This window comes from Frieseomelitta varia, unplaced genomic scaffold (genome assembly GCF_011392965.1).
Source record: "Frieseomelitta varia isolate USP_RPSP 00005682 unplaced genomic scaffold, Fvar_1.2 scaffold_786, whole genome shotgun sequence".
In the NCBI taxonomy this organism is placed as follows: domain Eukaryota; kingdom Metazoa; phylum Arthropoda; class Insecta; order Hymenoptera; family Apidae; genus Frieseomelitta; species Frieseomelitta varia.
The window spans coordinates 96592-122294 of record NW_025110574.1 but is presented as its reverse complement, the minus strand read 5'-3'; the positions used below and the strand labels follow the sequence as shown (position 1 = coordinate 122294).

At 46.3% G+C, this 25703-nt stretch overlaps 1 protein-coding gene across 1 annotated transcript; it reads right to left on the bottom strand.

Annotated features, from left to right (window-relative positions):
• Window positions 1–1188: 1188 nt before the first annotated feature.
• LOC122535889 (fez family zinc finger protein 2-like) lies at window positions 1189–24810 on the bottom strand. Its single transcript, XM_043667777.1, has 2 exons — window positions 23135–24810; window positions 1189–3769 (listed from the first exon to the last, which is right to left on the bottom strand). Exon 2 carries the CDS (start codon window positions 3758–3760, stop codon window positions 2606–2608), a length of 1155 nt encoding a protein of 384 aa, XP_043523712.1. The 5' UTR covers window positions 3761–3769; window positions 23135–24810; the 3' UTR covers window positions 1189–2605.
• Between the last annotated feature and the right edge of the window lie 893 nt (window positions 24811–25703).

Below are 25703 nucleotides of genomic sequence, written 5' to 3'. Positions count from 1 at the left end.
AGGGTCGGTTCTTCCTACGGCTAGGTAACAGATTGGAGATCGAACGAACGATGCGACTGACAGATTAGAATGCCCCTTTACCCTCGTTACGTACATTACACCGGAGTTAAGCCTTCTTTTTCTTTTTTTTTTTTATTTCCTTTTTTTCTTTGCTCGTCTCTAGGCCAATCGATGCTCTTAGCATCTGTATTACGGCGGCGTTGCAAATTTTGTTGCAAATCTCTGGCAGTCTCTGTATGAAACGATACTACACATTACGCATTAGGTACACGTATAAAAGATCTTTGCTGTTGTTTTGAGAGATGATGGTGGAGGATTGAAGGAGTCGTTGTATGAAGGCATGTGCGAAGAAGGTGCGAAACACGAGACGATCGACAATTCATTGGTATCGATGATTTTATTGCATTGGATCGACTCATATTTACAGTAGGGGACACATACATATGCATTTTCATCTACTCTACCGATTATCTACATATATAACGTTTCTTTATTTTCGCCGTTAATCATGCTTAATTAATTCGCCTCGTCGTTGATGGCGGCTTACCTAGTTCGTACGGTAGAAACGTGAAATACGAATCGATTAAGTTCTCCCTGGAGGAATCTGTTTCAATTGCGTTCGAATATATCAACCCTCCCCCCTCTTTCCCACTTCTTTAAAAGAAACAAGTCAAACAGTAGTGGTTAGAAAGAAAGAATAAAAATAAATCAGTAGAGAAATTCCCAGAGAAAATCATTTTTCTGCAGATTGAAAGAAAAGGAAAAAAAAAGAAAAAAAGAAGGAAACGAAGAACGATTCGTGAAATCGTGAGAGTTAAATAAAAATGCATAATGAAAATGAAATACACGCGCGAAAACGGAGAACAGCGAGCGACTGATCCCTTCGTTTCCTCTATTGCAAAGCTCTTAAAAACGACCGCATGTAACTCGATGGCCAACGATCGATCGCCGACATATCTAAGCGTAATTTTACAACGGATAGTAATTAATGGCCAACGTTTTTCCTGCTCGCCCTCGCTACGCGTCACTTAAAAGCTACTATCACACCGATTTATACATTTCGCCTAAGGATAGATAAAGATAATGCGGCCAACGCTTTATGTCTGTACGTTGCTCTATGCTTTGTTTCTTTTCTTTCTCTCTCTCTCTCTCTCTCTCTCTCTCTCTCTCTCTCTCTCTCTCTCTCTCTCTTTTCCTCGCGGGAAAGCTCCTACGCAAGCTCTCACGCAAGAGAAGAGAAATGAAAAAACGCGTTGCCGAAAGAGGAAATTCTCTCGCGTCTCGTCCATCTGAATCGTCGCGATCCAACGATCTTCGCGTCCACGATTTTTCCATTTTTCCTGGCATTTTCCCCCCTTCTTCCCCGTTCTTTCGTATCGATAATATTCCGACGCGCCGGCGTCATTGGCGCTCTAACGAAATCACTCTCTGTCGCAGGTACAAATATTTACAAGTATTTACATAAATAAGTAATCATCTCTCGCAGGATACCATCGATTGAGCTTTCATGCGACGATTAATCCGATATCATGGGGGACCCGTTACTGTCCAATATAACGGCCGTGCCAATACACGCTTATATATCCCTGATTTCTCTGTCTATCTGTTGATTTATCTCCCAGCTCGGTTTATTTCGCCCGATACGACCGATTATTTGCGTTCTCCGATATATTCACGCTCGGTGTTTTGCAGCTGGCAACTGCTCGTTCGGTTAAAATATCATTGTCCTGCCGGAATTGTCTGCGACGAATCGTCTAATTCGTTTACTCGTACTGTTTGCCCGGTGTTTTTGCGGCCATCCCGTCGCATTGCCCAGGCTCCGATCCTCCGCATTAAGAATGCTTGCCTACTTCCGCGCCGTGGAAATGCGCGGTTTCCTAAAACGAATGCACCTTCATCCTCGTTTGCCAACTTCTTTTCCCGAAGGACCTTCCACGATTTTCCCAGCCGTCACACGGTTTTGCGAGCCGTTTTCAATCGATTTTCATATGACATAAGACAAAAGTCTTGACTTGGCAATCGCGACGAAGAATTTTTACGAGTTTTCAAAGCTTTCGGTTGTGTTTATCCCGGTGTTGAAGTTCTGGCGGTGGTTGAGAAAAGCAGTTTCGAAACGTGGTATCCGAAGGGAATTGTTGGAAATAATTTTCCAGCTTGGCTGACGAAAAAGACCTGAGACTAGTCTTAAGATAAAACAGGATCTCCTACAATTTTTGGTTTGCTGTAGATGAGGTAGTTGGTTGTCTCGAAACGATGCAGTAACACGTACACGTTCCCCATTTGTCGAAATATTTCTGCCGCGTCTTTGGTATCTCTTCTTGGTCTCCACGTCTATTGGAAACAATTCTTCGTACTTTCATCGGTGAGAATTCGACGATTCTTGAGATCGTCGTATTTCCAAGCTTTACCCTCGATACTTCTCTGTCTCACTCTCTCCATCTATCTCTTTCTCTCTCTCTCCCTCTGTTGATCGCCGATCGAGTCTTCGGAAGTCTCTTCATTTCGAGGGTTGCGTCAACTGGCCAATGTCCCCCGCGTAACAAGGTGGTCCAAGAATCAAAGAACACTGCGTCTTCCTCGGATAGGAATGAACACTGTCGCCTTGTCACAACATTTTGCTGAGATAACTCGTGGTACCGGGCGGCGGCAGCAAGAAGGGGCTGACGAACGAATGGCTACCGGGTCCGTGGTGAACCGACGCGTATCCAGACTGCTGATTATGACTCTGCACCGAAGTACCTAGGCCGTTCAACACCGGTGACCCGGTGTCGTGTAACTTTCTCATGTGTTTCTTCAGATCGAAGTTCCTGCAGAACCCTTTGCCGCAGATCTTGCAGGAGAACGGTTTCTTGTCGTTGTGCGTGTGCATGTGAAAGGTGAGATTGTAGATCTGATGGAACGCCTTGTTGCAGATGTTGCACTTGTACGCCTTTTCACCGCTGTGCGTCAGTTTGTGATTCTTGTAGTTGCCCTTCTGATGGAACCCCTTGCCGCAGTACTCGCACACGAACGGCTTGTAATTGGCGTGGATACGTCTGTGCGTGTTCAGGGTTGAGCTCCGGTTGAAAGCTTTGCCGCAGGTCGGACACTTGTGCGGCTTCTCCGCCGTGTGGATGATCTTGTGCCTGCACAGGGTGCTCGCCTGGCGAAAGCCCTTGCCGCAGATCTTGCAAACGAACGGCCGCGCCCCCGTGTGAACCGGCATGTGTCTGGTCAGATTGTAATGCGCGTTGAACACCTTCCCGCATTCGGGGCAGGTGAACGTTTTCTGCTTGTTCGTGGCGCTGAGTTCGTTGCTCCGTGGACCGGGACTCTTTTTCTCGCGTTGGCTGTCCGACGAGATCGTTGTCCGACTCATCTTCGAGAAAGCTTTCTGAATGGTGGTTGGGGGTGGTGAATTCTGCGGAACCGTGGGCGTGGTGGGCGGTGGTGCTGGAAAGGCACTCAGCAATGGATTCGGATGATAATAGAGAAGAGAATAGGGTTGCAAGAGATTCTGATGCCTCAACGTTGGCACGTATTTCTTGAAGGCCGATTCTAAGTGCGCGGAATAAGTTAACGAGGGGATACTGGGCGGCGGAGGTTGCGGCGGTGTGGTTTGCTGATTGTTGCTCTGCTCGGTAAGACGTTTGTCCGGCTCCATGATTTTAGCGATAGAAAAGGTCAAGTTCTTGCACGGTGCGGGCGAGGTAACCCTCTCTGGCGGAAGACTGGTCGGTGTTTCGGTCGCCATTGTGCTGCCGGTTGAGAACGGTTGCATGATAGAGATCTGAAATGGAAACAGGATCAGTTCATTTTCCGCAGGCAGGTATTCGGTTTGCTCTCGTAGTCAGTGACACGAGAGAATTTCACAGGTGTGTACAACGACAAATTCACTCGGGTATTTAGCACCGCTTGTCTATGACTCGGCGACGCTAATTTCGAACATTTGTGGCACGGAAACTGATCTAAAGTTGTGAAATTTATCGTTCAACGAGCATCCAGATTTCTTCGAAGTTATCGTTTTTCTTTCTCTTTCTGTTTCTTTTTCAAACTTCAAGACAAAGTCGACGACTTTTTAGCTTGCAAGTTTACAGCTCGAAAAACTCGTACGCGCATATGTCTAGAACGGAAGAAAGGAAGATAATGTTTAAAAATCCGTCGTAACCGAATCAACTGATCCAATTCCCGCGACGATGAACAGCGTACACGAGGCTTTAGCGGTCGCATGATGGGGGAGTAGCCAAATCATGGCGATCAATTTGATGACTTCGAGGACTGTCGTTACGTGGCCGCTACGATCCTCCCGTCGCATAGGTCTGTCAGTGTTGGTGCACGTACACGGAGAGAGCGAGTGGAACGGAGCCCACATGTCGGCGAATCCGAGTGAAACATGTGGTACCGCTATTATATCCACTCAATTGGCCCTCGTGTTGACATAAAAAAAAAGGACGCTGCGCATTGAACGATGGGGGCTGGCAAACTTCGGAACCACGAGACGAGGAAATGCTCCGTTTCGCACTTCGTCTACGAGCTAAACGTTTTGTTAAACGTCGTCGACTGTCATTCTCCTCTCTTTTTGTCCCCAACGAATTCCCAAATGACGGAAAAGAACCGATCATTGGAAAAATCGTAAATCATCGGGGGACATGAAGTGCAACGATGTCGTTCGACATAATCACGTATGCGTGCACAATTTGAATGTTGATTCGCATGGAAAACAGCATGAATATACAGGTAGCCATTAAGCATGTGCAACATGAAAAAGGGGAATGAATGGCGGGGTTGAATGAGTCGCGAAATGGTCAGCACAGTTGAAGAGCAAGCTTCCCCGAGGTATCACGGAAAGGTTTGCACGTCGAAAAGTAGAAATGTTTGCTCCGTAGAATAGCGTTATGTTTGGACTTGGAATGACGGTTAGAATTGGATAGGATTGCTGGCTGGTAGCTTCGTAAAACACTCGTTTCTGTCTCACCGAAATTCCGCCGTTTCTCTTTCTCTCTCTCAAGAAGAGAACAGAAGAGAAGAGAAGAGAAGAAAAGAGGAAAGAGAAACTCTCCGCGGGCAATTCCGCTTGTAACGGAAAAGTTCAACGCGAATGCCACGCGATAGAAGATCGATTCGAAAAAATGGAAATTCAACGAGAGTAATACGAGGCGAAAATTTCCGAGAGTGCGACGAAATATCCCGACGTCAGGGTGAGTGGGAACGGTGGTGCTTAACCACGATGAAAAATGCATGCTTCCAGAAACGATGGAAATACCGAACCCCCGTCGATAGGGTGGAATATGACGCAGTGGTCCTGCCCAAAAGCTCCGCCCATTAGCCGGTACCTTTCGATTGTCCCACAGCGAAAGGCAGCCCTAATAACCGGGGAACAAGGAGCGGAAAAGCAAGGCCGGTGTGAGAAGCGAGACTCGAGAAGGGAAACGATCTCCTCGCGCACCCCCGAAACGCCCCTATGACCTATAGAAAACCGTAGACGTCGACTTCATCGCCATGGAGCCGTGCAACTGTCGACGTAAATGACAAAGGATATGATTATGTGCCTTCGAGTGCTTGCGAACGCGAGCTTCGACTCCAACTCCATCCCTCTTACTTACGCGCTTACTTCGATTTCTACCCCATGTTCTATCGCCGCTTTTTATGAAAGTTTCTCTCGAACGTCTCTCTCACAGTCTTCGACCGTCTCTCTGTCATAATGGACAGGTTACTTACTTTGCCGTCTGCTCTTTGCACTTTTTCCACTGCCAGCGTTTGCCTCGCTTGTCTTTTCCATCCCCCTTCTCACCGTTTGCGTTACTTTCTCTCTTGCGCCCTTCTTCTCCTTTTGCTTCTTCTTTACACCATGTTCTCTCTTTTGCGATTCAAATGTACGCTCTTTCTCCCTTTTTCGTTGAACGTGTCACCCTGGCTCCTTCCTTGTCCGTCACGCTCCACAAAGGCAGAGAGATACTCGTCGTTGTATCTCTTTTTCCCTCGCTCTTTCTGGCTTATCGTCACTTGCCGTTTTGCCGACCCGTCGCGGTCGAACCGGGGGTGAGAAGAAGAAGCAAAATACCGAGGGAAACGGTGGGGATCGAGGCGACAGGATTGGCCAACGGATTTATCACCCTTGGAAAAGTGACACGAGAGGGGAGAGTCGTATGAAATGTAGTGGGGGTTAGTATTGTTACAGTACTTAACGAGCGGTCGAGGTAATCAGTATTGCTCCTTGCGGCAGCCGACAATTCTGCCAATTTGCCTCAATATCGACTGAAGTATGGCCGACCCTACTCTGGGACCATTTTGTTTCCTTCCACTCGATCTACGTGAAATTTGCTAATTTTTTTCAGTCCTTTCTCCTGTCCATCTCTTCTTCCTTTCATCCCCTAATATCCCAGATGTCTTTTAAATGTCTTCCAAATATCTCAGAAAAGGCGCGAAGATCGATAGGAATGATTTAGGGGGTTGTTTATACGTTTGCCGGCGTGATGGGTACCGGCGAAGAATTTTCGGAACGCGCGAGAAGGAAGCTCGCGTGGTCGATAGGAGGGTTGAAACGATACCCGGCTTTCGTGAGCCACTCGATGAACACGGGAGCACACTCGCCCACGTTACTATTTCCACCCCCCTCCCAGTCAGGTGAGGTTGGCGTTAAATGTGCAAAGTTTACCGATGCGATTACAAATCGTCCGAAGAATTCAATCGCCTACAGTAAACTATCAAACGGCGACGGGCGAATCGCTGAAACCTGAAGAAAGTTGAAGGAGCTCGGAGGAACTTGAAATGGCTTTGCAAATTTACCCGCCCCCTTGTCGACCCATTAATTATCTCCTACCCTGCCGACGATCAACCTTTCATTTTCTTATTCCACTTGCTTCCTCGTTTGTCTCCGCCACGACGATAATCATCTCAGTTTGCAACGAATTACCCTTTGATTGAAAATTCGACGTAGGAAAAGGAAATGCACGTACGCTTGTTTGTAGTTGAAGTATAAAGTTACACGCATAAAAATGCATTATAGGTAAATCGGCACGTTAGAGAAAATCGGTTAATTCAAAAACGGTAAGCAAGGATGACTCCCCAATATGAACATTCCACGATCGGAGGGGGTGAAAGTGGGCGGATAGCAGTTTTGCGTGTACAGAGTGCATCAATCAGCAAGTCCTTCTGCGAATAATACCTGCTCATGAGGTCACACGCCTATCGCTCTCTTCCCTTAACTGGCGATAAGGAAATAAACTGGCCCGAACGAATTTTGCCGCTTAACTTTATTACTATCGCTGCTTGATTACGAATGATAGCTGAAAAAATGCGTCACACTTCCGTGCGTCTAGCTCCTCTACGAGAAGAAGAGAAAACGAAGCACCGGATTGGAAACAAAAAAAGAGACGCACGTTTCCCTTTGAATTGAAAGCTGTTCTTTTGCGACAGAAACGCGAAAGAAACGACGCAGTTCTCGCGCGAAAAGCTTCCAGACGTTGTGTAATTTTTATTAGAACGTCTCAAGGTCCGGACGACGTCTTTGGTGTGGAAGAGGACCATTAGCCCGAGTCACCCTCATTGTTCCATCCGTGACACTCGTTCTTCCGTGATATGGCGCGTAAACCGTTGACATATAATTAGCATTTGGGGTAACGAAAGCTCGACTGAGAATGACAGGAGGCACAATACACACCCACTTGGCCATCCTCTATCCCATAACTTGGCCACAAACCCGCCCTTTCTACTTCGTGCACCCAAGTAAGCCGATTCGAAAATTAGCCGGCTCAGAAACCTTCGCCAATGGGTCGACTTCCTCGGTAAAAACCGCTTCTCTTGCCGCCTGTTCGTTTATCTTTCACTCGAGGTAAAAAGTAAATCGGATGCACGATAGACAATAGGAGAAAGAGAAGCAACTAGATAGACTAAATTTCACACTCGGTCGCAGAATTGGTAAACCGAGCGGAATTTGAGTCGCAATTGTAGGTGGGAGCAGCAGGGGTGGAACGAAAACGATCACGTGCATTCTTTCTCTCCCAGGGAATTTAAACGCGCACCATGACTCCTGATTTCGAAGTTTCGCGTTATGAGGAGAGGATTCGCGGAGAGGGTGATTTAAAGTTAATTGGAGAGTGGCGGTGGCAGAGACGAAAAGAGAAAGAGAGAGGCGAAGAGGAATAAATTGCGAGTCGCCTCGCACGAATCACCGGGGTATCCCCGGTGTTATATTCCGCCGCGCGGTGTATTCTGAATTAAGTCGCTCAGTTGTGCGCCGTTTACTTTACTCCTCGACTGCTCTCGAATCGTGTGCACGGGGGAATCGCTTAATTTTAAGAAACTTTGACGTCCGTTCCACCAAGTTTAATTCTATCCGTCGAACAACCAACATCGTGTTGCATCGTGTCGTTTCCCAAACGACATGTCCCGATAATACCTGAAAATTACCTTCCGTGCATCGCGGCTATCTGATCGCGTTTGAAATTCGTTTGAAGTGAAACTTCTGGAATAAAATTGCGGCAACACGGAGGCAGATTTCTCGAATTATTCTCACTGAGATCGGTCGAATTCTCATCTTAAGGAGAAGATAAAAGCAGAGTTGGCAGAGAGACGGGGAATTTCAGTGGGAAAACGCGGAGCGCGGACGACAAAAGGCGCATTGTTTAAAACGAAAACGAAGTGATTCCAGAGAGCCCTGCGTATGAGCAAGCGTACAAGGGTCGAAAAAAAATTGGTGCCCACGTGCGTGGCCGTATGAATACGGGTTTTCCAAAATGGCAACGAGTCCCGCTGGGCTCGATGCATCTCGAATTCACGTAGTTCGACGTATCGTCGAGTCGAGCAGGATTGGCGGGGGGTTCACAGCTGCGCAGTCTACGGGGGTTTGTTACCCCTCGCCCCGTAGCGTTTTCAACTCCCGGTTGGAACACCTCGTTATCACCGACTCGTCCTTCTCGTTTCTGCCTTCAACCTCACTCTTTCTGGCATTCTCTATCGCTGTCAACGCTTTGTTAACTAATGGCGATAGTTCTCTTTTTTAAATTTTCATCGTTTGCAACTCTGACTTTAGCAATGCTCTTTATCAGCAGGAAAATTCATTACCGTTCGAAATCGCGTCGATGAGTGAAATTAATTCGAGAGAGCGAAATTAATTTCATCGGGATAATTCGTCCGATCTTGACGGTTTATATAGGCCATTGGTTTATCGAAAAAACAAGCACGCAGGAGGTCGTGCATTAGGTATAAAAGTACACACGTGCCGTTCGGCTACGTGAGTTCACGATCGCCACAGCGGGCGCTTCGATTCGCCGTCTGTGCGCGTTCATTTCGCATTTTCGGCGTCGTTGCTGCACCCCGCTGACAATGGCCGCGTAACTTGAGATCGTCGGCCTTCGTCAAACATAATGACGATCGCCAACGACGATCATAATAGTCTCACGGAATAATAAGTGGGATAAAAGTCAGGAAAACAATTGGTACCGCCATTGTCACTTCGCGGCCTATTCAGCCACCCCACAGGCTGTTTGCGTTGCGCTCGTTTTGTCGAGAAACTCCACGGACGCGATGGGAATCGTTCGCTCTCGCAATGGAGGAAATCAAATTATTATCGACTCGCTTGAGGCTATGATCGTTCGGCTTCCTGCCGTCCGCAAACGTATACCGACTTTGCAAGGATCTTTTTAACCGAACGCACCAAGAATCAAACAAATGGCTGAGAATCACAGTGGCGCTGATTTTCATAAAATAAAACACTCTGCATTTATTATTACAGAAATATCATTATTATTTTTATCAAGTTATGGTACGATCGCATCGTTTTGATTGTTCGATTTGAACTGTAAGAGTAACGAATTCTCAAACTCTTGATTTACGTTGTTACGATTTTCAATCCGCCATTTGACTAGACATTTCGGACGAGACAAATGAAAAAGTAGCTGTTAGTTCGTTCCACGCTTTTCTCGACGTCTTCAAATATTATAATCTCCAGACTTACATCACGAAGGTCTTTAAAAAGGAATCAGTTCCCTATCGTACTCACGAGTCTCGCAGTGGTTCTGTTTTTCTGTTTTTAATTCCCCAGTCGTTTCCTCCCACTTCCCTGGACAATGTGCATTACAAAGGAGGTTTTCTCGCAAGGCACGCTGCGCGCACAAAAACGTTGGCGTACGTTTGCGAGCGCCCTTCCGCCGCTTCCGCTCGCGCTATTGAATCGCGATCACGATTTTCGAAGGAAGAATGGACCAAACTCGACACCAGAAGGGGATACTGCAAGGACGGATAGGGGTGGCACCGGAAGTCTTGCGTGCCATTTGCCTCGTACACGACATACTTATCCACGTCTTCAAGAATCATCGGATGGTGAATGAGGGAGTCTCGTTGAGTGGCGCGTGCCCGGCCGGATGACGAGTCTATAGTCCACCTTTAAAATGATCAACCTCCGCGGTATCGTATTTTCTTTTGACGGAAACGAAACGCCAGATGACGGAGCACGCCTCCTTTTCAGACGCCAAACTATCGGTTGAACCTTTCCTTTAACCTTTTCCAATCTTTCTTAACTTCCCTCATCCTTTGTTTATTTTACTTTAATTTCATTAACGACCAATGTCTCGAAATTTGCTCTCAGTCGTTAAAAAAATGGAATTGTTTGCAAATATCTTTAAAGCGAAACTATTGATTTGCACAAAAACACCACGAAAGAAAATCTGGCAAAAGGTCTTCCAGACCTGTCCAAGTTTTCATCGACGAGACCGTGAATTTAATAGGAGGATAGAATCGAGACGAAACACGAGGTACGTCTCTCGTAGTTCAGAGGAACGACGTACGATCGAGTACAAGAAAGTTCACCGTTCCATGCCGTGTTTCTCGAAATCGCGAAATAAATTTCCTACGGCACGAGAACGAACCGGCAAGTCGAGTAAAGGGGGCTAGGGCATGAATAGTCACACGCAAATCCCGTCACGGCTATTGGTTCCTTATCAGATATCAGTTATGTGCTCGATTTGGGGTGCGTGCAGCCTATTACATCTGTGATCCATTGATAAGCACGTCAAATCCGCCAACAACACACTCCTGACCGGGCGAACCACCATTCGAAGCCCCTCGAAACCGCACTTCCTTGCTACTCGAATCGATTACTGAGACCTTCCCGCGATTGGAGTAGCTTCGATTCAACCTGTCTTACCGCGTGTCTCAATCACTCGTCCCTCCGTTTCTATCATCGTCCCTTTCCCGTCTACGAAATTATGAACTTCTCCCATCGTCCCCAAGTTGATCGAGTACCGCCGCTGATTATACGCAACTTTGGTCTATCAGAAATTCATCAATGTTGTTTATTTAACTCTTACTTCGCTCTGTTAGTACGGGAAACGCAAAATGACAAATGCATATCGAATAAACTCGCCTATCATTGTCGATAAAATGCCTTGCGCGTTCCAGGATTCTACAATTTACTACTACTTACTTACTACAATTTACTACAATTCTATAACTACCTTTAGTCCTGTGAAAAAATTTCCCCAAAATTTGATTAGCGTTTCAACTGTGAAACTTATGATTTCGCTAAATTTGTCAAAAGAAATCTTCGGAGAAAAGAAATATCAATATCGCCGATAATAACGTAAGACATCTTGGAAATGATTCAACAGAGAAAAAGTCGCGTGAAAGATCGTCCTACGACGATCGTCGATCGCACACATCCCCTTCCAGGGGTTGAGTGTCTTCCGATTCTGACGGGTTAAAGTGTTGGAAAGAACTAGTCCGACGGCTGCCATCTGCCACCCCCAACCCCCGGGGGTTTCTAACGGAGGACGCAGAAGCAGAGAGTTCAGAATTCTCGCGAGTGGCTTGGACGGCTCAATGCCTTTAACCGTCTCTTGGCCACCCTCGAGAAACCACCCTCTTCCTCTGTTCCTGTCTCCACCTCCTTTTCTCTCTCTCTCTCTCTCTCTCTCTCTCTCGTCTTTATTCTACCGTGAACCATAACGCGAGGCTTTTCATACAAGATTATATAGGATATTACGCATTAAATGTCGCAATTCGCTTTCTGCCCTCTCCTGTCTTTCTCATCGTCTCTCGGGCGACTCCTTTCGAACGTTCAAACACCAAGGAGAACGATAAGGGGGAAACCCTCGCGGAAATGGTTTACTCAGAAAAATTGGAAAAGACACACAGCATCGAACGGTCTGTTATATTTACTCGCGAAACGATCCTTGGCTTTTCTTCGCTTCTCGGGGATCTGGCGAGGTGGAAAGGGGGAAGTCTCGTTTCAACGTCGGAATGAAAAGTGCTTCCCATGCGTGGTCGAAAAGCAATCGAGGCGAACACGCTCTTTGTCCGGGGTGATTCGTTTAAATCTCTTTCCATTAATTCGTTTTAAGCGAACTATCGAGCATTTATGGAAAATGCATTTGCGGGAAAATTCAAAAAAATAAACGTAACTCGCTGGAATGTATAAAATATTCCAATCAGCACGTGCTTGTTATTTTTTAATCTTTGCACAGGTCTCGTTTCTTTATCCGTACTCGTGGAGATATAAATTTGCATGAACACGCACGGTTTAATTGTGAACTTCAACTTCTGTGTGTGATTTCGCGTGAAATATTGCATCAGCGAAAAGAATCCAACGCTGTATGATAGAGCGAGGCAGTAGAAATTGAAAACGAGATGAACGAAGAGGGAGGAAGAGGCATACGACTCATAAAAAGTGTCGCTCGTACGATCCACTCCCCCAATTTTGATCCAGCTCGAAGCAGCTGGCTCGTTTTGTGAATTCCATTTGAATAATTCGGTGGCTTTGGCGCGTGCCGACGCTTCGTCTGGACTTTCGCCTCGATCGACCACGAGATTGGTTTCTTCTCCTCGTGTCTCGAATCTCATTGGTCCATCGGAGTAGAGACACGTGGCCGGATGTACGTCTACTACCTTCCAGGCGTTTCCGCTCGCTGATGAATAATACCGTCTCGCCTCGTGCCGCAACGCTCGTCTTTCGATCGATCTTTTGTTCGCTTTTACGGCTCCGTCTTTGGCCATGGCTGGCCGCAAAGGTGTGCCGGAATTCGAGATCGCTCTAATTTCGTCCCCCCTTCAGGATCTGTCTCAGATTAATTTTGCAGCGTCGCTTGCTAATTGAAAGGAAGTTGAGGAGACCAGCTGTGCTTTGAAAATCTCACACGTCTAGGAAGTGTCAAAGAAAAAAATGGTAAATTATAGACGTGACGTTATCGACTCTGCTGTTTCTGGCAATGTTGTTCGTTTAGCAGGTAATTATTTTGCGAGCTTTCAGACAATAATTTAAACCGAAGAGACGGAATAACGATCTGGGCTACTGGGAGTCGAGCAGAAACCAGAAGAAGGAGAAGAAGAAGAATCAAACGGTCTTTGCTATGTAATCGAATTCAATTCGAAATTTGTAAGGACGAGAAGGAGGAAGTGGATAAAGAAAGATACGGGGTTGGTGAGCCCATAATCAAAGTGACCACTCGAGGATTTATGTGATAAACGACTGGTAGGGTCGCGGAAGGGGGATGCGGTCTACGTCGATGGAGGTGAGAAGTTTATTTAAGACCAAATCATCCTTCGTCGATTAAGGTAAGAGAGGGTGCGTGCAGCGGGGCGACGGGGAACGACGTTGTAAGAAGGGGAGGGGGAGGGCGGTACGTGTTATTGCTTGTATTGTGGCGCAACCCCTCGAATCGTCAGTAGGGGTTGGTTTTAGTCGGCAAACTCTCCCCGGAGACTTGCAAGTTCTCGTCGCCGTTAAACGGGACGCTGACATGGGGACTCGGGCGAAAGCTACTTGTTGGCCAATATTCGAAGAAACACGAAATACCTTGTAGATAAAGAAAATTTACCGTGTCTTAGCTTTCGTTTGTTCGCGATATGAACTTGATATCTGCTCTATCGAAAAACGAATTGCTCCGACAAACGTTGCGGCGGTAGCGTTAGGAAGTACGCGAAATAAATTCCATCGTTTAAACATGTCGGGAAATCTCTGGTTTAGCTTGATTCACGCGCACGGCTCGCGAAATAAGCGTTGAAAAGTCCGCGAACCCTTGAAACAACAACGGTCTCGAATAAAACTCGTTTAACAGATGCACGGGCTGCCTTTACTCTCGTAGATAGACAATCACGAAACCGAACTGACAGGTAGCAACAACAGCGAAAGGATATTTTTCTGTTGCAGCCCGCCTGGTCAGATCGATATCGTATCCTAACATGCCCGTAGCAACTTGTCCGCGAATAATTTCCTTATCTCGAAGCGCGAGCATTATGAGCTCGTGCCTTGGCCCGTAAATATTTTCTCTAAGCGTTTCTTTCTTCCTCCCTCTTTCTCTCTCTCTCTTTCTCTTTTTTTCTTTCTATTTCTCTTCATGTCCTTCCTTCTTTCCCCTAGCCCTTTCCTCCAAAAGCATTCCACTTCTCACCTTCGCAGCGGGTGCGCCTCGTCGAACCGAAATTTCCCCGGCTCGACCTCGTTTGCATTAATTATCCTTCTCTGTATTCCGTCTTGCGCGTAATTGCGGATGCACACGCACGCACCAACACACGGATTCACCCACGCGCGTACACACGTGCACGCACACACGGCAAGCGTCGTCCAACGTCCGCGCACGTTCATCGCCGGGGCATAGCAGATATATATCGGGTTATATCAATCTTGCTAAGTGAGCAATGCATATGCTTATGGCGACGGAAGGTTTTCGACAGGCAGCCGGAGAGCAACGAGAGAGACGAGGAACCAGCGACGCAGAGCGTGGGCGTAGAATGCCCACTGGGCATTCTTCTTTTTATGCATATGTATGCATATGTATGCACACGCATGCAACACCGGCCGGATATAAACACCTGCCCATCATGCTCGCCTCTGCGTCCCGCCGGTCTTCGTCCACGAAGGGCCCTTTAAATTCTAACGGGGGAGGTCGGAATATTTATTGCCAAAGGTGCTACCGCGAGCGTTTATGATGCACGGTGAATTAACGATGCCAATTAGCCGCGGACAAAAGTCGACATTGTCGGTGATATCTCGCACCTGATGACGATTACAACAACCTGCAACGTTGGCAAACCTTCTCCTCATCGATTGGTATTTATGCAAATCCCCTTTCGTACGGTTTTGTCGGTGTTTTCATGACCACTACATTTTCGTACGTCGATGATATATACGGTGGACGTGAATGAACGCAGATGCGGAGATCGTTCAACGAAAAAGATAATCAGTTGCCATTTTAACAAGGGTCGATTCATCCTGGCCTCCCGAAGGCTGATGGTCCACGAGGATACGGAGAAAGAAAACCTCGTCCACGTTTTGAAAAGCACTCAGGTTCCTGAGCAGCGAATCTTATCTGATGCCGAGAGCTGATTGATATCGCGATATAGCTCTCGAGAGGGTGGTTCGAGTCTCATCCACCATAAACCACCCCCATCGCCAGCTTTATGAACTGGCTGCGTGGGCGGGCACCGGTGGTGAACATTTAGTGCCTTCGAGGTAGATACACATTTAATCATAATCTAATATTTAAAAGGTAATTTCACGGCCTGTTTACTTCGTACGATCCACCCTCTATATCCCGTTGTCAGTTTTTCCTTCCTCCTCACGTGTGTGCATCATCGACCAGAGTGCATCGTGAGAACCACATTTTCGGCGAATCGATTCAAATTCCGGTGATGTTTCTCAAATTGCTTCAGCTTCTCTTCAGTTGGAGTCACTGTTACTGAAAGCGTGTAATACGCAACTGTTTCTTTTTTTTTTTTTTTTTTTTTGACAGTTTTTCGGTTTCGTGCTCGCGAAACAGACGTGTAAACGTGAAAGCAACAACCGATTGTTTGTACCAGGAGAAGCCAGGCATCGCGGGCAAAAGGTAGACACGATAGACACGGCCACGTCCACGTGGCGGTATAATGAAAAAGCTAATATATTCGTTTACCGCTCGTAAACAAGCCGGGCATTGTTATTATCACCGGCAAGCCGCTGCGATTAATCGTCTGCCGTTGATTCATTCGGCTTAATTTATACGTAAATTATACCCGGTCGCCCTTTCGGTGCTCAGTGAATAAGCATGAACTTCCGGTGTCCATAAACTTCTGTTACATTCTAGCCGTCCTCTGTTACTTCTACTCGAGCGTATGTTCACAATGGTGAAATAATATTAACCGGAAAGAATTTCAGAAACGTGTCTGCACAGAAATAAAACAGAGAAACAGGAAAGACTGAAGCAAGGAAAGAGGAAAGAAAGAAGAAAGATATTTGGTGTTTTCCATCGATTGTTATCACGATATTCCGTATTCAGTTCTACCTTAGTTTCGTGATGGACAATTTAAAAGAAAACATCGAAGAAATGCATTGCGTTGGAACAGTGGTTCGCTGCAATGCAGAACAGTCTAACACGCAGCAGGATCGTAGAATAACATTGGCGATAATCCACTTTAATCAGACGAGCGTGCGAGATACGTCGCGTGAACGAGGTCATCGGCTAATGGAGGTACGCATAAAAATTAAAATAGTAAATTGGTGACACGGATGCCTCTTACATATGCATAGGCAAGCGCGAAAACAGCGCCAACGTTCGTGTGAGAGTTCATTCGAAACGACTGGTTAATTAAAGTAATCGAGATAATCCGAACAGCCGAGTAATCGACTGCCGATCTCTTCAAGTTGTTTTTAAACTGCAAAATTTAAAGCGCCTGAAAAATGGCTGTAAAGATTTCCCGGTCTGAAGCTCTGAAGATTTTGGAGAGCAGTCAGCGAGGAAAAATGAAGAGACGAGGAAGATGAAGATGAAGGAAATTAAGAAAGTAGTGAGACGAAGTCCGATCGTAGCTGCAACGGAATTTAAACAGTCGTTGATACGATGCGTGTTAAATTGCATTACATCTGCTTATTAGTCACGGCACGGGCAAGCTGCGTGCAACGTTGAAAAGGCAATCGTGTAATACGTCATAATTTCCATAGCGTGACTGGACACTCCTCCGGTGCCCTCCATGTAACATCACGTTAACACCTATAAATGGGAATTTATTATTTTCCCATGTCTCGTGAATACGTGCTTGCTTGTTTCACGTCTTATCTACTCTATAATTACACGATAAGGGAGAAATAATTTTTCTTGTAAGTACGTTAATTAATTTCCAAATTCCTAGCCTGAGTCTCTTACGCCTTCTAATCTTCTTCGAGCGTATATGTAATGTGATGTGTGTAATATTATGTGCGTGGAATAAAAACAATCGAGCAGATATACGAATTCAAATAAAAAAAATCTTTTTTCTATAATTTGTTCTCTAATTCGGGCCCTAGACCACCGAGTTGGATATTTCTTTATTCATCCATGAAATTCCTGAAACAAGATATCATTTAAGGAATTTGAAGAAATTCTATTTTTAAATGAATCTAATTTTCATCGCGAGGTTATCGTCTGAGAGAGGACGAGTTAGTGATTTGTAATTAAAAGGGAAACCGCGTCAAGTCAAACGAAGAAACCTTCCACGCTTATTTTTGCCACGCCGATAAATATTCCTGATACACATTTCGACGCCGGCGAACCTCTTTCCTTTTCCACGCTGGAACGCCTTTATGGAAATGCTCTTGACCGCGGTGCAACTGCAGCGTTCCGGCCAACGAGTTTCCATTCGCGGACGGCCACGATTTTCAGCTTCTTTAGATCTCCAACTCGCCGACGTTCAAAATTCCTTCCGCAATTATCCTTTTTCTTTGCGTTTTATGGAAATGCCAAGAGAATGCCGCACGTGTGCGCGCGCGAGCAACTGAAAAAACGGCGTTTCACGAGTTTATCTAATTGTAAGGTAAAAGGCGGCACGTGACGATCCGCCAGAGTCGCATCACCTGCCCAACGCTCGTATATTTTTACTACAAAGTCGGACTCGTCGCGAACACCGAGTCCAATTAATGTCGTCGTTCGTTTCGAGATAGAATGGCGGGAGTTGGGACCAGAATCAGTATCTTTGATCTGGTGTTAAAGACTGGATACGTCGCACCTTTCGTTGCTGGCGAACGTTCGCGAACCATTGATAATAACGGGAGATGCCACGAAATATCGTTGGCCAATTAAAACCGTTTCCGAGGAGTAGCTCATAGAAATTGCTTCGATCGGTGTCACGAGCGTTGTTTCGGCGAAATTCGACGCTACAGAGTCTGCTAAACGGGCAAATGGAGCGGTTGATTAATTTTACATAGATTAGCGAACGAACCGAACCGCGTGGCAGATCCTCGCTTTTCGCGAGCACGCTGAATACACAGGATCGTGCCACGCGCAGAATCGAATTAAATTGATCTCGCTGAATTTTTTGTTTTTCTTTTTTTTTTTTCTTTTTCTGTTTTTTTCCCCGGAACGACCGATTCGATACCACTCCACTCGAAATCACGGAGGAACGGCACACGCGTTGCTTCCACGATTCGTTACCTTTTGCAGCTAGCGTGTGGTTTGCATGGAGATCGAAAAAAGAAAGGAAAAAAAAAAACAAAACAAAATGAAGGGAAAAATGTTCGACAAACTGCGAGAACGAATAGGAGAATCGAATTCGATTCAACGAATTTAATTCGATGAACCGGGTCGATTGAAAATATCGTTGGTAGAATCGAGGAGGTCTATCTCTGAAGGAGCTCGAACAAGAGTTCGGGCTGGGATCATCGAATAAATAAAGGGCACGTTGGTACGCTGCAATTCGAGGTTACGTCGAAAGAGGAAGTGGTGCATTAATTTCGAGTTACCCCTCGAATTTCCTTCAACCCCCGTACGTGTGACCACCGCACAAACAAGCGCAGGACTTGCGAGTAGCAGTTACCCCGAGGTGTTCGGGACGGCTGGTAATTTGTAGGTAGATATACGATAGACAATAACACCGGTGAGGGGTGGCAGCGCCGACTAATTTGTTTATCATAACTTTATCTTGATTTATTGCGTCCACAGTGCGCGCCCGTTTCGTAACGCCAATCGCGCACCTTCGTACGTGCTCCTTGACGCGTTTACACGTGCACGAATTAAAAAAGAGAAAATAAATAAGTAAATAAAGTCGCCGGAAGAATGCTCGAGCAATCTCGTTCTTGGATAATTCATTTGCTCTTCGTCATATCTTAATTCCACGTTGGAAAAATTATCGCGCAGAAAAATGTTAACAAGCTGTTAATCACGTTTAAACAAATTTCCCTCGAATCGTTATCTCCGCTGTATCCACCAAAATTCTAATCTTTGCCACTTAATTCTCCAAACTGGACAAAAAAACTACGCACATTCCAGACGAGATACTACAGCAGTAGTATACAGATTCTCCGATTGTTTCATCGCGCGTAAATTACCAGCGAAAAAAATGCAGTCACGCTAGCCGCGACTGGCCAGCAACAAGAAAGCACCGCGACAAGATAAAAAGCCGCAAGCGCGGTGTCGGCTGGCGCTCGCATCGAGAAGCTAATTTTTTAAAGAGCACAGCGAAAAGGGGGTGCGAACAGGCGGAGCAACCCCCCGGCTACGCTCCATCCCTTCCTTTTCACCCTCTGTCTATCTTCCTTCGTTGCAGCTCGATCGGCGTGTGCACGCAAGCCTCTGGAAGAGCTTCGTGGCCGGCTCGTATTTCTCGCCCTCCAACAAGATACCAACCACCTTTAGCCCCATCCTCCTCGACCTCGCGGCCACACGTACTGCACACGCCGCACACCTACGCACTCATACACCCACGCGAAACTCGAGAGGGTAGATAACGTCTTGCATGTACGTGTATTCGATGCGCGTAAAGGTGCTCGTGTACCGTGCGAATGACTAACCTACGATGCACACCAACACGTATTTCTAAAGGCAGATATCGTCGTACGTGTTCACGCACGGCGCCCAACACAGAGGGAAGATACCAAGACACGAAAGGGTGTACAGGTATAACCGACATCCACCCGCTACGGTGCAAGCCCTGTAACGCTGCGAGTGCTATCTGGCTAACTATCGCTGATTCTTGGCGCGAGACGGGCTCACGGGGAGAGAAGGGAGGAAAACAGGCGGAAGGGGTGGTCTCCGGCTCGTGGATCGTTTAAAACAGAGCCTGCCACGAGAAACCTTTGGCGCATCCGTGAAATATTCCACCAAGACCGGTGCAAGAGAATCGTCCATTGTCCTCTCAATATCGAGAAAATTGATCTTTCTTATTCGGTTTGAATTTTGACGTAGATACGCGACGGACGATTCTCTGAACGAAGGGAGGAAATTTAAAGGAAATTTAAGCAAGAAGAAAGTACCTTGACAAGTGAGAGGGAATTTCGAAATCTATATTTGCCAACGATTCAACCCTTGTTGTTCGGATACTTAAAATACTTGGGTTTGCTCGCGTGATCTTCCAGTCCCTGATGTCTCTTGTTGGAATCTAGCGATAAAAGATATTTCGACAACGCGTAACGAATTTTAAAGTTCCGAGGCGAAGTTTCATGGCTGTCGAGCGATGATAGTTCGTTGCCCAACTTTTCCAGCCAGATGTGATAGAGGGAAAAGGATGCGAAAAGCGTCGAGATAGCATTGCCACTCTATAAAGAAGATGTCCGACAAATTTGTAACGTCGAGCAAAAAGGCAAAGAATGTCGAAGAGTACAACAGAAGCTAGAGCTTAACGTCCGGTAAGACCCAAGATATACAGGGGGCCTCCTCAAATATTAGCGCAGGACCGCGGGGTCCCCTTTGAACTCGAATCCCCCAAAATTTCTATGGTGAATAATCGGAGACAGCTGGCGCGATGCGAAATCAAGTAGCGTAATAATGCCCCGAGACTCCAGCATCCAGAGCGCAGAAAAATAAAATGAAAAAGAGAAGGAAAATGTACGAATTCCCTCGGATTCGAGTAGCATCTACCCCAAGTTATCTCTATTTCTTCTTATCTCAAATATTTACGGAGCGAGGATATTGGTTGAACTTTCTCCCCTCTCTCTTTCTCTTTTTCTCACGATGTGAATTTTTATTCCTTAAAAATTATTCGTGGAAGGAACATTGAGAAGCAGTCAATTAGAAGAGCAATAACCTCTGGGTTAATTTACGAGCGTTATTTCATTGTTTATAATCCATTAAGTTCAAACAACTTCCCCTTTCCGCTAATCTTTCATTACTTGATAACTAACAGCACATATTGCCGGAATAACGAGGAATTTTCAGTGACAGATTTATCTTTGTCAATAAAACTGCGACGTTTAACGTGGAACACTTAAAAGGCATCGGGCGTAAACGGGATCGACTAATAAAGCGATATCTCTGTGTTATCCACGGGATACGTGGCCACATCTCAGCGGTCTGATCGGCAATTACCGTATAGTTACGTTTCAGCCTGTGGTCTTTGGCGAATAAATGACATACACCGCGCGCGTGATAGCTATGCTAATCGCGTGGCCCGCTGTAAAATTTGCTGGTCAGCTGCGCCAAATTTGACGTAATGAAATGAAATTTCTTCTTTCTTTCTTTCTCCCTTTCTTTTTGAAGTCTCATCGCGCAACTGCGATCGCCTCGAATACAAAACCCGATCTCTTTTTACAAAATGTTAATTCTCTTTTTATAGACTTATAGGAAACAAACTCTGTTTTCATTCCGTCAAACTGATCAACTTCATTCATTCGCTGATCAATCGACGTGGCTTTCAAACAACTCGATTCGAAATACAGTGGAACTTTATACGTGATGCGAATTCCATCAGCAAAACGTCCATTCAGGCTCGAACCGTCAGTAAAATTTTCTTTCAAATAAACTGAGTTCACGTAAACGAAGTCCTAGCGCGCGAGAAGTAGTAATCAATTCACGCACATGCGACGCGCGAAAAAGACACGCCGTGTCTAGCATCCCTCGGTTAAAAGAGAAGAAAACCCCGAGGAAACTGACGAAGGAAAAAAAGAAAAGTGACGGAACCGCCCCGGTATCGGGCAGTTTATCCCGCGGGAGGAGCTACGATACAATGAATAAAGAACGAAGCAGCTTGGTCGAGTGAGCCCTGTGAACGAGGCCTTATTGGGATATTAATCGTCGTACCAGGCGAACGCCCTATCCCCGAGTGTTTGCACGAGGTTTGAAGAGGCTGCAACACCAAAGCTGCCTTGCAGCGAAACCCTCTCCGTAAAACCCCCTCCTTTTAAGCGCAACGAAACACTACAAGACCCCTTCTCCGAGGCCCCTCCAACGTGTTCCTCTTTTCGAGCTCGTGATACTCGAAAAGCCTAAGTACTACCACGCTCGAATACTGCTCGAATACTTCGGACACACTCAAACCCCGAGCCACTTAGGTAAAAGCTTGCGTACACGTTCGAGGTAGGTAGGTAGGTAAGTTGGTAGGCTTGATAGGCGCGTTGCACGAATGCTTCGAAATAATGGGCCGTCGATCGGCCGCGCTTGTTTAGAAAACATAAACCGGGCGAGCTAATTGTTCGCTAATTTCCAGTGCCACTTGTACGGCCGCTGGTCGATTAATGCGTCACGGTACCCATACAGGGTGGTTTCTTTCTTAAAGAGGGTCTCGTCAGCGACCAAAAAAAAAAACCTTATACTCTACATATGTCGTTTTCTCTCGACGATACATGTTACCGTTCGCATTGAAAACGTATCGAAAATGGACTTTGATCTCCGCCGCGTTTCGTCGATCCGACGCTTATCCCGAATGGGAATCGGACGGGAACCATGGTGATACGGTTTTGTGTCTTGGATTTTTCCGTATTTTTGAGTAGGTACTTCTGATTGATTTTTGTAGCTGTTTATTGGGCGCGTTTACAACAGACTGTTGTATGGTTTTTTGTTTTATTATCATTTGTCGGAGTTTAACAAAATAATAATCGTACGCTAGAGGTGTTTCACGTGTCTCTAGAGAAAAAAATTTTCTCGCAATGGAGAGTTACGCATACTTGTACGATGCTAACACGAGAAGCTGTTCGAACGCGACGGCCGTTTTAATCCATTTAGTTACCACCTTGAAGAGAGGAGATTCCTCCATTTCATCCACTTATAAAATCTGGCTAATTGTGCCAAGTCATTCGTATCGTGATCCTCCCTCAATTATCAGATTTTGTGCCTACTGTTTCGAAGAAATCTGGGTGCGTATAATACGGTATTTTACGATTCTCTTTTAAAGATAATTGTCTGTGACAACCGATATTCGAAACTCTACTTGATTGAATTTAGGCGGGATGAATTTTTAAAGGGTACAAATTTATATTACGAGCGGAAATAGATTAATTACTTACAGAATTTACCAGTGGCTCGTTCAAGCCCAGTTCTGTGATCTGAACACGTTCCAGTCCTCCGATAATCCTGAACACTTTCACCGAGACTGGACTCCAAAAGCAAAGTTTAAACCTCCTGACGAAGTTGCAGCATCAGCTTCGATTCTACTTGATCTTGCAGTTCGTTCTTCTATTGTAACATTGCAGGACCGGAAACAATTTCTTCTGAATCACTAGTTTAAAGAGGCATCCATGCTCGTAATGATACGCGACGGCCTTCGACAGGTCGGTATCTACTAGCAAAGAGTCTTTCAAATTGGCCGTCGACATTATCGGAAACTCGCGATTAATCCTTTCGCTTCGATTTTCGATTGCGCGCCATTGTCACAGGGACTCTTGACACTGAACCTCTCAACAAATTGATATTTCCTGTTCCTCCGTTGGATTCACGCTCATCACGTCGACGAATCGAGCTTCTACGAACCTGATAATCTTAGATACAACGAAGGTGCTGTATCTAAAGATGCATCTTGAACTTTTTCATTCCGTTCAACGAGTTGTTCCTCCTGTGGAACAACAGATCCAAAGTTTAGATTTCGGAGCAACCAAATGCCGATCCGGTTGATCGTCGTATCCACTCGGTTCTGCCAATCGGAAATGTTCGTTCCTACAATTCGTCACTGTCTTCTACGACGTCCGCATCTTCCTAAAGTTGTTTTTGCCGAAACAACACTGCCGACGACGAAAGGCTCGCGCGTTCAGCGGCCGGATGTCGTTCTCACCATCCGTCCCGTAATCTCATAGCGAACCCCGGGCACACGACAGATCTCACTTCAGGGCTTCCTCGATTCTCTAACCAGAAACTACCCTCGCGATTTCGTGGAAATGCGTTGATCGCTGATACCTGGGCAGATGATCGACGGAGATCACGAACGATCCGTTGGCCGTTGGAGGCGCCGTGTTTGCCGCTGCTGACGTGTGTGCGGTGGCTGCTGGCGAAACCAACCAAGGTTTCAGCTGCAGACAGAAGGGTGAAGGGAGGTCACGAGTTGAAGGTAGCAGCAACCACCAATGGGGCGGTACCAGGGGCGGAGCAAAGAACAACCTAAAAACCCGCCCATCTCGTTGCATGATCATAGGCTGCAACACCCCAAGGAATGCTCCATCCCTGTTTCACTCTGTCCTATGCTATCGTTCGTCTTTTCCTCTCCGGCTACAGCCAGGCCACCTTTTTCTCCCCCTTTTCTTTCTCTTTTTTCTCATTCAATTGGGACGAAGGCGACACGAAGCGCGACGACGTTAAAAGTGCAGGCGAACGACGACGACCAAGCTTCCTTGCTCGTGTTCGACACTCTTCATCGATCCTTCTCTCTCTCTCTCTCTTTCTCACACACACACACACACACTCCTGGTCAACCTCGCTGGGATTACGATTCCATCATTCTACCTTCTCGAGAGATGAGCACTGAACTGTATTCAAAAATGGAATTCCTTCGTACTAATACCCTGATTAAGCGCCTGTGCCTTAGCGTCGTTGATTGGGGGTGGTTTTCGAACGCGCGTAAATCTCATTCCTCGGATTGTTTAAACTCAACTTTTTCAAATTCAACAGATTCCATCTCGGCATTTCCAAAAGAAGAAGAAAAAAAAAAAAGGAAGGAAGGGAAGACACAATTTTCAGAAATTAAAAGCACCGGAAGAAACTTGCCAGTGTGAGGTACCAGCATCGAGACGATGGTAACGATCAACCGAGTGGTACGCGTGCTTATTAAAAAAATATTTACTTAGAAATATCCGGCGAAAGGTGAAAGCTGGCGGTGAAATGCATTGAAAAGATCCCCGTGACGGTGTGCGAAGGGTGAGTTGCATCGAGCCTCGACACCGGCAGGGGTTGGAAAAGAAAGGAAAGATAGGGAGGAAGAGAGAGGCTCGGATCGAGAGGTCGACGAATGAGCCGGCGAATGAATACCGAGTATGGATTCGTGAAGAGCCAATAGGGGTGCACGATGTCCTCCCTCGTTCGAGGAAGCCACGCCAATCGTGGGCGTCCGTCACCCTGCGGGCTTTTCCTGAGGGGTGGCGATGGTAGAGACGCGTAGCTGGCTTCGAGGGCTCTACCTGGCTGGCTGATAAAGACAGACAAACCTCTGTCTTCTGTGGCGGATCATGCCAGCTTTGCCAGGCAGACGACCTCGTAGCAACCACACCTCCACCTTTGCATCCACTTTCATTCACTTACAACCACTTTCTACTGACGCCAATGCTCCGACGCCTTTTCTTAGATTACGCGCCTGTTTCCTACCCTCTTCCGCGTCTACCGTGATTAACGGATTATGGAACTCGCCGCTGGAACGGAGAATGGGATGGCTCGGATGGAAGAGGGGTAGCTCGGATGGAAAACGTGAGCACATTTTTCCAGGGGGGGTGTTCTTTTTTTTTCTACATAGAGTTAAACACGGGGATTTTAAACGCGAGTGGTGAAAAAGATGCGGGAACCTGATTATTCGTTAATTTGGTTGAACGCCGGGATGTTTGCTTTAACCAAGAGACTTCTCCCGGTAACGTTAAAAAGATTGTTTGTAGCGTTAAA